Source organism: Chiloscyllium plagiosum, chromosome 10 (genome assembly GCF_004010195.1).
Source record: "Chiloscyllium plagiosum isolate BGI_BamShark_2017 chromosome 10, ASM401019v2, whole genome shotgun sequence".
Taxonomy (NCBI): Eukaryota; Metazoa; Chordata; class Chondrichthyes; order Orectolobiformes; family Hemiscylliidae; genus Chiloscyllium; species Chiloscyllium plagiosum.
Window position 1 is genome coordinate 59,413,065 of NC_057719.1, and position 11,363 is coordinate 59,424,427.

The 11,363-nt window shown below is 40.5% G+C and overlaps 1 protein-coding gene across 1 annotated transcript in view; it reads right to left on the minus strand.

The window, feature by feature from the left end:
- The window catches only part of srp54 (signal recognition particle 54), a 38,150-nt gene extending 27,122 nt beyond the window's left edge, over window positions 1-11,028 (minus strand). Inside the window, exons 1-7 of the mRNA XM_043697871.1 lie at window positions 10,924-11,028; window positions 10,635-10,835; window positions 10,404-10,508; window positions 8,399-8,490; window positions 6,648-6,732; window positions 6,460-6,564; window positions 4,558-4,624 (exon numbers count right to left, since the gene is read on the minus strand). Coding sequence (XP_043553806.1) covers window positions 4,558-4,624; window positions 6,460-6,564; window positions 6,648-6,732; window positions 8,399-8,490; window positions 10,404-10,481 — 427 coding nt within the window. The 5' untranslated portion in view covers window positions 10,482-10,508; window positions 10,635-10,835; window positions 10,924-11,028. The remainder of the gene's footprint in view (window positions 1-4,557; window positions 4,625-6,459; window positions 6,565-6,647; window positions 6,733-8,398; window positions 8,491-10,403; window positions 10,509-10,634; window positions 10,836-10,923) is intronic.
- Window positions 11,029-11,363: the final 335 nt, after the last annotated feature.

Sequence of the window (11,363 nt, forward strand, 5' to 3'; positions counted from 1 at the left end):
GGGGGTTGAGAATTCATGGGAGGGAGGTGAGGCTGTGTGTGGGGGGTGGGGGAGGGTGGGGGTAATGAGATGGGAAGGAGGCTAGGAATGCAATAAGTCAATGAAGGTGGGGGTAAAGGTACCACATCAGAGAGGAGGACAATCAGATAGTTGGGAAGGAAGGTAGACAGGTAGGACTGTTCAGGAAGGTGGTGCCGGGTTGGGAGGATGGGACTGGGATAAGTGGGGGACATCTACAGTGATCCTGTGTGGTTGGAGGTCCGAAGATGGAAAATAAATTGTTCTTCCCACAGGCGTCGGATGGTCAGCGTTGGTGATGGAGGAAGCCCAGGACCTGCATTCCCACTCCGCCAAAGACCTGGAGGTTCTGGGTCATCTCCATCACCAAATCCTAAGTACCGGATCCCAAGGAAGAACACCTCATCTGCCGTCTTGGGACCCTCCAACCACACGGGATCAATGTGGATTCCACCAGTTTCTTCATTACCCCTCCCCTCCCCCCCCACTTATCTCAGGCACAATTTCCCAACTCGGCACCACCCTCTTGAACGGTCCTACCTGTCCATCTTCCTTCCCACCTATCTGCTCCACCCTCCTCACCAACCTATCACTTTCACCACCACCTCTTCTACCTATCGCATTCACAGCTACCTTCCCCCCCCAGCCCCACCCCCTCCCATTTATCTCTCAGCCCCCTTGGCCCACAAGCCTGATTCTTGACGAAGGGCTTATGCCTGAAATGTCGAGTCTCCTGCTCCTCAGATGCCGCCTGACTGGCTGTGCTTTTCCAGCACCACACTCAGACTCTGATCTCCAGCATCTGCAGTCCTCAATTCTCCCAACAGTAAAATATACTACAAACCATGGTTTTATGAATGAATGAATGAAAATGCATGATAGTAAACAACAGGTGAGTAAAGGGTTATGAATGAATGAATGGGAACGCAGTATTAGTAAATACAATGAGCTGGTGAATGAGTTAGTAAAGTTACCTATAACACAATAACTCTCATACCCCAAGATCCATTTGTTCCTGAGCTTCCTAGTGTCCTGCCATTCATCGACTACTGTCTTGTTTTGTTACTTTTTGCATCACCTCACACTTATCAGAGTTAAATTCCTTTAAATTGGTGTATGAAAGAAAACTGGCAAGAAATATAAAAACAGTAGTAAGAGTTCTATGTTGGAAGAGAGGATCCAAACTAAGCATTGTTCCTTTAGAACATGGGATGAAGGAATTAATAAAGACAGGTACTTTGACAAAGTATTTTGTACCTGTCTTAACAGCAGAAGAAAAACATCTGTTCACCTGACCAATCTGTCTATATCCTCCTGCATCACAAGACCTTCTTCCTCACAGCCACCACTTGGCCAATCTTCATGTCATTCACAAGCTTATCATCCACCCCATGCCACTGATATATAAAGGGACCCAACACCGATCCATGTAGTACTCCACTGGGCACAGTCACCTCCACGCTGTCTCCTTTCAATTGGCTACAAAACCAATTTTGGATCCAATTTGTCAAATCTCCCTGGATCCTGTGTTATCAATCTCCCAATGTAGGACTTAGTCCAAGGCATTGAAATTCACAAGGTACATCAACTGCATGACCCTCATCACACACTTGGTCACCCCTTCAAAAAATTCAACCAGATTTGTTAGGGTCAACCAAATGTGTTTGGATCGAATGGACTACAAACTGAGGATCGTAAAAATAGCTCTTGCAGACAGTGAATGCAATTGTCATAACACACTACAACAGCCACATTTGGATAAAATTCCAGATTTAAACAAAACACACATTATATACCATTTTTAAAAAAGGAGGAAGACCAATACAGGTAACTATAGGCCAGTTAGCCTAAGATCTGGCATCGGAAAAATGTTGCATCCATTATTTTGGATAAAAAAGGTAGTAACAGGATACTTAGGAATTATAATACAAAGTCAACAGGATTTTGTGACACGGAAATCAAGTTTGACAAATTTATTCATTCAACAGGATTAGCAGGAGAGGGTTGAAGAAGCAGCATGTAGAATGTTTTAGGGTTTCCAAAAGGCATTTGATACAAGTGCCACATAAAAGGTTACTCCAAGAAAAAAGAAGTTGTGGTGCTCGGGGCAAAATTTAGATGAATGCCAATTCAGGAAAGAGTTTGATAAATAGGTAAATTCCAAATGGTGAATGCTAAGTGGAGAACCACAGAGATCAGTGCTGGAACTCAGTTATTCACAATCTTTAGTAATGACATGAATGAAGGAAATGTATTGTAATCAGAGCTGCTGAGAATACAATAGTAAGTTGGAAAGTAAGTTGTAAGGATGATATTAAACAAATGCAAGGGAACATAGTCAAAAGGTGTGGTGCTGGGAAGGCACAAGAGGTCAAGGAGCATCCGATCGATGAAGGTGGGAGGTGATGGTTGTAGGGCAGGGTGGAATGGATAAGTGGGAAGAAAGATGGAGATGGAGAGGTAAGAGTGTTCAAGAGGTTGGATCTGGGACGAGGGTGCGGGTGAGGGGAAATGAGCAAACCGGTGAGACAGCGTGGTTGGAGGGTCCCAAGGCAGAAGATTAAGGGTTCTTCCTCCTGACGTCTGGTGGCTTGGATTTGGCAGGGGAGGCAGCCCAGGACTTGCACTTCTTTGGTGGAGTGGGAGGGTGAATTGAAGTGTTCAGCTACATGGAGGTGAGGTTGTAATAGGGGATGTGCCCCAGAGGCATTCCCTGAAACACTCCAGGGAGTGTTGGCATCCAGTCTCGCCAATGTTGAGAAGACTAGATCAAGACCAATGGACACAGTAGATGAGGTGTTTGGATATACAGGAAAATCTCTGCCAGATGTGAAATGATCCTTTGGGGTCTTGGACAGAGGTAAGGGGAGAAGTGTAGGTGCAGGTTTTCCACCTCTTGCGGCGGCATAGGAAAGTACTGGGAGTAGAGGGTGAGTTGGTGGGGGGGCGTGGACCTAACAAGGGAGTCGCGGAGGAAATGGTCTCTGTGGAATGCAGATAGGGGTAGGAAGGGAAATCTCTCTCCCTGATGGGGTCTAATTGTCGGTGCGGAATCGGCAGAGGATAATGTGCTGTATCTGGAGATTAGTGGGGTCAAAGGGGCTTCTATCCTTGCTGCAGTTGGAAGGGTGGGGTTCAAGGGCAGAGGTGCAGGAAATGGAGGAGATGCGCTGGAGGACATTGTTGAGGAAATGTGGGGGGGTGGGGGGGGGAAATAGTCCAGATAGCTGTGGGAGTCATTGGGTTTTACCTGTGTTGTGTCGGTCACCGGAAATGGGGACGTAGAGGTCCAGGAATGGGAGGGAGGTGTCCGAAATGGTCCAGGTGAAATTGAGGTCAGGGTGGAAGGTGTTTGTGAAGTTCATGAACTGTTCAACATCCTCATGGGAGCAGGAGGCGATGCTGATACAGACATCAATGTAGCGGAGGAAGAGGTGGGGGATGGTGCCAGAGTAACTGCAGAAGATGGACTGTTCCACGTATGCGATGAAGAGGCAGGCACAGCTGGGACCCTTGCAGCTGCCTATGGCTATTCCTTTGATCTGAATGAAGTGGGTAGATTCAAAGGAGAAGGAATATAGTTAAACAAGTGTGCAAAACTGAGCAGATCAAGTAGAATTTTAAAAAATGAACAGAGAAACAGACTTAAATGGAAATAGATATGAACCTGAAAAGTTAGCAAGTAGGTGCAGCAATGAATTAAGGTAGCAAAAGGAATTTAGGCTTTCATTGAAGGAGGGGACCGAGTATAAAAGGAAAGATAATGCATTGGAAAGACATTGCAATGGAAGGAGTTCAGAGAAGATTTGCCACGATGATTCTTGGGGTGAAAGGACTGTGAAAGGTTGCACAAGTTGAACATTTGCTCATTGGTCCATTGAAAAATAATCAATTCTGAGGAAGCTTAGCAGAATGAATACGGAGATGATGTTTCCCCTCAGACAATCTGAGAATAGTGGGCAGTTTAAAATTATGGGGTCATCCATTAAGACAGAATTAAGAATGAATTTATTCTGAGGGTTCAGAATTCTCTTCCACAGACTGAAGCAGATTCTAGGTTATTGAATATATTGAAGGCGCAAACAGATTTTCATCTGTAAGAGAATTGAGGATCACAGGATCAGGCAGGAAAGTGGAGTCAAAGCCACAATCAGATCAGTAATGATCTTATTTCATGGTGGAGCAGAGTGAGCCAATTGGTCTACTCTTACATCTACTTCTTATGATCACCCATTTGAAAACTCAATATTAAGGCTAGAAAATGGGCATCTTCAAATATGGCTAAAGATGCTGCAAATAAAGAATGTAACATTATTTCAAGATAAACCTTGGCAAAACCCAGCAAATTTAATGGCCAATATTCCATGATACAGTTTTATCTGACTCAATCACTTTAGGAACTCATTAAATCAGTAAACTAAGAAAATCCTATTTGCTGATAACGTTCAAGATAAAAATAAACTCAAATTAAACAGATAAAATTAAATTTTAATAATTTCCATTAAATAAAGCACTTGTAAAGAATAATAATTTACCCACCTGCTCTAAATGTGTCTGCACATATCAAGCAAGTCTTCCAGCCTTTCCGTTGGAAGTAGTACGCTAGCTATATTAAAAAAGATTGGTCTTGTGACAGGTATTGAAACAAATAGTAAACAAAACTACAATATAATCAAAGGCAGTCTCCCATATTAAAAAAATTTCATTTCTAAAGTTAATTTTCTGCTTAAACTTACTTTGAAATAAGCATGATTCTGCGAACAGCTCGATTTATAACCTCGACAAATAAAATTTTCACACAGCTTCAAATTACAGTTTACTGAAGTTTGACCATATGGGATTCAGGGTGAGCTTGTCAGTTGGAATCAAAATTGGCTTAACGGCAGAAGACAGTGTGATGGTGGAGGGCTGTTTTCAGACTGAAGGCCTGTGACCAGCAGTGTTCCACAGCAATGGGTGCTGGATTCACTTTTGTTTGTCATTTATAAAATGATTTAGATGCGAACATTGAAGGCATGGTTACTAAGTTTGTGGATGACACCACAATTGGTGATATAGTGGACAGGGAAGAAGTCTATCCAAGATTACAAAGAGATCTTCATCAATTGGGTTGATGGACTGAAGAGTAGCAGATGGAGTTTAATTTGCATTTTAGTAAAACAACTAAGGGCAAGATTTATACAATTAGAAGTTGATCTTTTGGTAGCATTATAGAACAGATGTCTAGGGGATTGGGTACATAATTCATTGAAGTTTGCATCACATGTTGACAGAGTCGTGAAGAAGGCGTGTCGCACTCTTGTCTTTGACCTTTGAGCACAGGAGTTGGGATGTTATGTTGAGGTTGTACCGGACATTGGTCTTTCTGGAATACTGTGCCCAGTTTTGGTTGGACTATTCTGGGCAAAATATTAAGCTGGAGGGAGTTCCGAGGAGATTTACCAAGATGCTGCCAGGAATGGAGGGTTTCCATCATAAGGAGAAGCTGGGTAGGCTAGGACTATTTTCACTGGTGCGTAGGAGGATGAGCAGTGATCTTGTAAAGGTTTATAAAATCACGAGGGGGGTTGATAGATAAATTGAATCTTTATCCTGGGGAGGGGAATTTCAAGATGAGGGGAAATACTTTTAACGGGACAGGAGAAAGATTTAAGGAGGAAATGGTGGGCAACTTCTTTTTTTGAAACAGAGTGGTTTGTGTGTAGAATGAACTTCCAGAGAAAGTGGTGCTTGCAGGTACAGTTGCAGCATTTAAAAGGTATCTATATAAGTACTTGAATAAGAAATGTTTGGAGTGCTCTGGGCCAAATGCATGCGGGTGGAACTAGTTTAGTTTGAATTTATGGTCGACATGAAGTTTGCACTGAAGGGTCTGTTTCTGTGCTGTATGAGTTTATGACAATAATGTGTATTGTAAAAAAACACATTTCAGATTAGAATTCTGAAAATTATAGGAATGTGATTTTGGGAATTAATTTAACACAAAAATTAATGAAACAATTTTTTTGGTAAATTATTGACAAAAATCCAAAACTCCTCAATAAAAAGGGTGTATTTAACTTAATTAACTTCAGTGAGAAAATGTAATCAAATTGAGGGGATCACATTTGCTCTTTCAATTCTTTACATACAGTAAAATAACGAGTAACTTTTGATTAGTGTCTGGCTCTTAGATACAAATACCTCTGGTCAGGCATCCTTAAGTGTTATTATTTCCCAACACCACATCTAGTTTAAAACTTCAACCAACACTGGCTTGCATTGATCTGTTTAGCGGTCAAGTACTGAAATGAACTATACCCAATTTTCCCATTACAACAGAAGCACTGTTTCTATCTGCTACCTCCCAATTGACAATCCAATTGATTGGGATGAGCTTTAAATCAAAGAAAACAAATGTTTGACTTCAGAAAAAAATCCCAAAGGAACAAAAAATAATACCTTTGTACATGTTGTCGTTTTACCACTACCTTGAAGGCCAACAAACATGATGACATTTTGTTTTCCTTTTGTGGGGGTCCATGCTTTAACTCCTGGATCTACAAGCTAAATAATACATAAATGGCAGTAGATTGAATTCAAAAGAAGAAAAATATGTAAAGTTGCAGTGTTCTTGATGGTTCAGATACCTTGACAAGTTCCTTAAATACAGCATGTTGGATCATTCGTCTTTTGTTGAGGCCAGAAGCCATTTCTTCCAAGTCTATAGCTGCTCTAAAACAAAGTTTAGGAAAACAATATAATAAACTTCAAAACAATTAGCAGGTAGCCTGTTCAATTAATTATCTATGCAAAAAACCATGAGCAGAATGGATTATGCAAGAAACAAAATTTAAATTTGACATTTGTTTAAAATCTAAGTTAGAATAAATAACAGTTAAAGGAACCCCTGGCAGAGAATCTCTCAAACAGCAAGTCATAGAGAACAAATAGCTGATTTGGCTCTTGTTTTTATTTTAACGAATAATATCCTCAGAGAAGCATAACAAAGTGTTAAATTTAAAATTTCATTAAAAATCCATTACCCTGTCTTATTACAAATATGGTTAAATCAAACTATTAAGATTTTTGTTCACATGTGACAGACAGCAAACTTTCACTTGTTGTCACTTGCCTTTATTGGTCAGTGCAGAGTATAGGAGTTGTGATGTCATATCGTGGTCGTACCGGACATTAGTTAAGCCACTTTTAAAATGCTGCTTTCAATTCTGGTCTCCTTCCTATTGGAAGGGTGTTGTGAAACTTGAAAGGATTCAGACAAGATTTACAACGAACTTGGAGCTATAGGGAGAGGCTGATTAGGCTGGGACTATTTTTCCTGGTGAGCAGAGGCTGAGGGGTGACCTTTTCGGGGTTTATAAAATTATGAGGGGCATGGATAGGGTGAATAGCCATAGTCTTTTTTCCAGATTAGGGAAGTCCAAAGCTAAAGGGCTCGGTTTATGGTGACAGAGGAAAAGTTTAAAAGGCATCTTTGTCACACAGAGGATGGTGCATGTATGGAATGAACTGCCAGAGGAAGTGGTGGAAGTTGGTACAATTCCAACATTTAAAAAGGCAATTATACAGGCATATGAGTACAAAGGGTTTAAAAAGGATATGGGCCAAATGCTTGCAAATGGGACTAAATTAATTTGGAATATCTAGTTAGAAAGGACGAGTTGGACCGAAGGGTCTATTTCCATGCTGTGCAGGTCTATGATTCTATTTCTGCTTACCATCTATACATATAAGAAATGTAATGTGTTTAGCTAGTATTAGACACTACCAAGAGACTACACTAACACTGGTGCCAAAAACAATTAAGATATTTTTAGGAATTCTGGTTAGTCAACATGTTCAGTTAATGCAGTCACAAAATACAAATCCCCCAAAAACACAAGACTAGAGGTAAATTGGAAAATGCATGGTATAATTTTTTTAAATTCATTCACATGATGTGGGCAAATGGCAGTTAAGAGTTAATCACATTTCTGTGGTCTGGAATCCCAAGTAGGCAAGATCACAGAGGATGGCAGATGTGCTTTCCTCAAAGACATTGGTGAGCCAGATGGGTTTTTCTGACAATCGACAATCAAGGCAATTTTGTTTTAAGATTGTTTTCAAAAACTGATTCAAACTCCACAATGTGCTCTGGAAGAATTCAAACCCAGGTCCCCAGAACAACAGCTGAATTTCTGGATTAACAGTCGAACAATAATATCTCTCGGCCATTTCTTCTCTTTGCTGCACACAGATCATTCACATACCTTCAGTGTATCTGAACCGCACTGTTAAACTCATATTGAAGTCTGCACATGCCAAACTGCTACCTCAACTAAACTATTTTTCATTTTAATCATGTTGCATGTAATTTATTGGATTAAGTTTGGTTACTTACTTGACATTTTCCCTAAGCTGTTTCACAAGTTTTATGTTGACATCTGCTTCAAGTAAAGCAGTACATACTTCCTTCAGCATAGCATTCAAAACCTGAAAATAAAAATAATGATTTTGAATAGCTTTAAAAAAAAAGGAATACTTCAAGTTGTTTTTTCTTCCCAAACATCAATCTCCTAATTTGAGGGGACAATGCAAAGTGTTCAGCAATGTAGGTTGTTTTTATGTTGACATCTGCTTCAAGTAAAGCAGTACATACTTCCTTCAGCATAGCATTCAAAACCTGAAAATAAAAATAATGATTTTGAATAGCTTTAAAAAAAAAAGGAGTACTTCAAGTTGTTTTTTCTTCCCAAACATCAATCTCCTAATTTGAGGGGACAATACAAAGTGTTCAGCAATGTAGGTTGTTGATGCAAGAGATGCACAAATGCAGCTAGGAAGCAACTGTAATTCATTGAACAGTTATCAGTCATATGATCCTCAAGCAGTAATCCCTACACGCTAAATCTGTTTCTTACAACGTAGCCAGGCATCTCCATTTTCCTAGAATACTCTGACATCCTAGGAAGTATTTTTCATTCCCCAAGAAAATTCATCATACTATGCCACAAACTTGCACTGTGCACACAAACTTTAAAATTGAAATTCAGTTGTGCAGCTTTCATCTGAATAGACCTATTGTCTGTAGAGTATAAAGCTTCAAAACATTATGGCAAGTTCAAAATTTAATATAAACTGATTGCTACATCCCAATTTGGCCAATTTTACAACTGACCAGGGACCTATGATCATCATACTACTTCTCAGGAGTCCAGAGCAGAACAATGGCCTAAATTGCTCTCTCATCCTGTGTTTAGTTCAACAGTAACTCCAGGTTGTGAGTGAAATTTGACAGCCGTGGAACTATGCAACTGTAAGGAATAAAGTTTAACAACTATGTCTGTTATACCTTATCAAGCAGTCAACCTTCAGTAGAAATAAATGTGGCAGGAACTGAATTAACCAGAGCCATTAGATGCAAAGCCAACATCTTAATCTGTTGTGTTGATTGCAGAAACTTGCAACTTGTGGACTCATTGCCAGGTAACTGCACTACATTGAATTAATAACTTGTCTACATGCACCATTTTCAAGTGTTTACAAATTGAAAAATCAACAGAATCTACTTTTCTTGGGCTTTTTGAGAAGAGGCAGATAAAGAATAACAAGCAGAAAGTGCAAAATATATGAGGAACAACACTTAAAGAAAGGACAGAAGTGAAAACCTAGAATGGCTGGAAATGAGCATGATGCAATTTCTGTGTTTTTAATGACATTATATCATCAATACAATACAGAAATCAATGTGATATTTTACTCCTGTATCAACACGTACTTCACAGTTTTTTTATTCTGTGCAACTTTAAGATAGGCAGATTTTGAGTTCAATCATAAAGTCATGAGAAATAAAACAAACAGAGGAAACAAACAATTACAGTATATTCTTTTTCTAATCTCATCAGTCAAATGATCAGCCACGGAACTTGGAATTATTTATTCAGATCGTTAAATGAATAGCTGAGAATACAACATGAAGTGATTAAGACAGGTAATAAAAAACCTGTTTTTTTTTTAAATATCTCTAAAGGCAATGTAGGTAATTTGATGTCAAATACATTAGTAATATCAAATTTACCCCACACAAATTTAAACTGGCACCGCTAAACAAATGCACTTTCACCTCCGTTTGTTTATCATTAAGAAATCACAAAAGAAGAATTTTAAACTACAAACGAGTTCATATTAACTACAAAGTTCAAAACGAGTTAGATTGGCAAAAGTGAGCAAATTTTGAGAACCACACTTATTTCCAAATGCTCAAACTCTTGATGTCTTTTATCGATAGGTGAATAAGTGCAGAAGAATTGCTTTGTTTGCCTAATACGACACACTTAGCTTTCGCGATGGACCAAGTACCGCATCAACTAAAGCACTATCTCTGATGCATCACGAAATTAAAATACCTCCTCATTGATGATGGTGGCATTGCTCAAGGATCGCAGAGCGGAGGTAATTTTTCTCCCCAGATCCGCTAACACCATTTTGGCTGCTTTTCAAGTTTAGTTCTTCTGTCGGAACAAACGAGACGTGATGTGATTGAAAGCCGTATGATTTACTTTGCTGGAGAAAAAAATTAAAATATGAACGAAATCATCAACTGAGTCCGCAGTTTCCCCCAGCTGCGGCCGCCTTACCGAAAGAGACAGGATCCGCTGGGGGAAAGAAGGATGCCAGCGGTCCGACTATCCCGGGAAGAAAAGCTGTGACCTGGGCTCTTCGGGTACAACCCGCCGCCTTTACTCCATCGAACCAGGAGCAGCAGCTGCCAGCTTCCAGACAGCAATCACATCCACAGGAAATACTTCAGTAACTCGCAGTCCCCACACAAACTCAGCCTGAAACACAAATACAAATCATAACCGTCCCGCCCAAATACCAAACACAGGGAAGACCAGAGGAGCGGCGTGACACTGAAGCCCTTACCCCAAACACCGGGCCCGGGCCCAGGACCGCACCGACTAACAAACGTCACCATTAACCGTGACCCCGCCGTCTCACCCCTTCCTCTTCCGGGGTCACAAAGCTCCGCCTCGATACGTCACGTGGCCTTCATTCCAGAACGGAAGGGAGAAAGCTTCAATAATGGCGCAAAGAATCAAGTCACAACCGGATTGAGGTGCTGTTAGTACTGGGCCATTTCAGTTAACTGCCAAGAAGATGAGGGATGTCTCCAGTGACATTTGTTTCATATCTGAGACTGGAGCAATGTTAACGAAACCTCCCCCCTGTTGTCGGTGAAAGGCTCCTGTATATTTTTTGGCACCGCGGTTGCTGAAAGGCGTCTCTGTATCTTGGACATTGAGGTGTCATTAAAAGAGCCCTGGACTCTAGGGATGTCAGCGAAATGCCCCACTATAACTTGG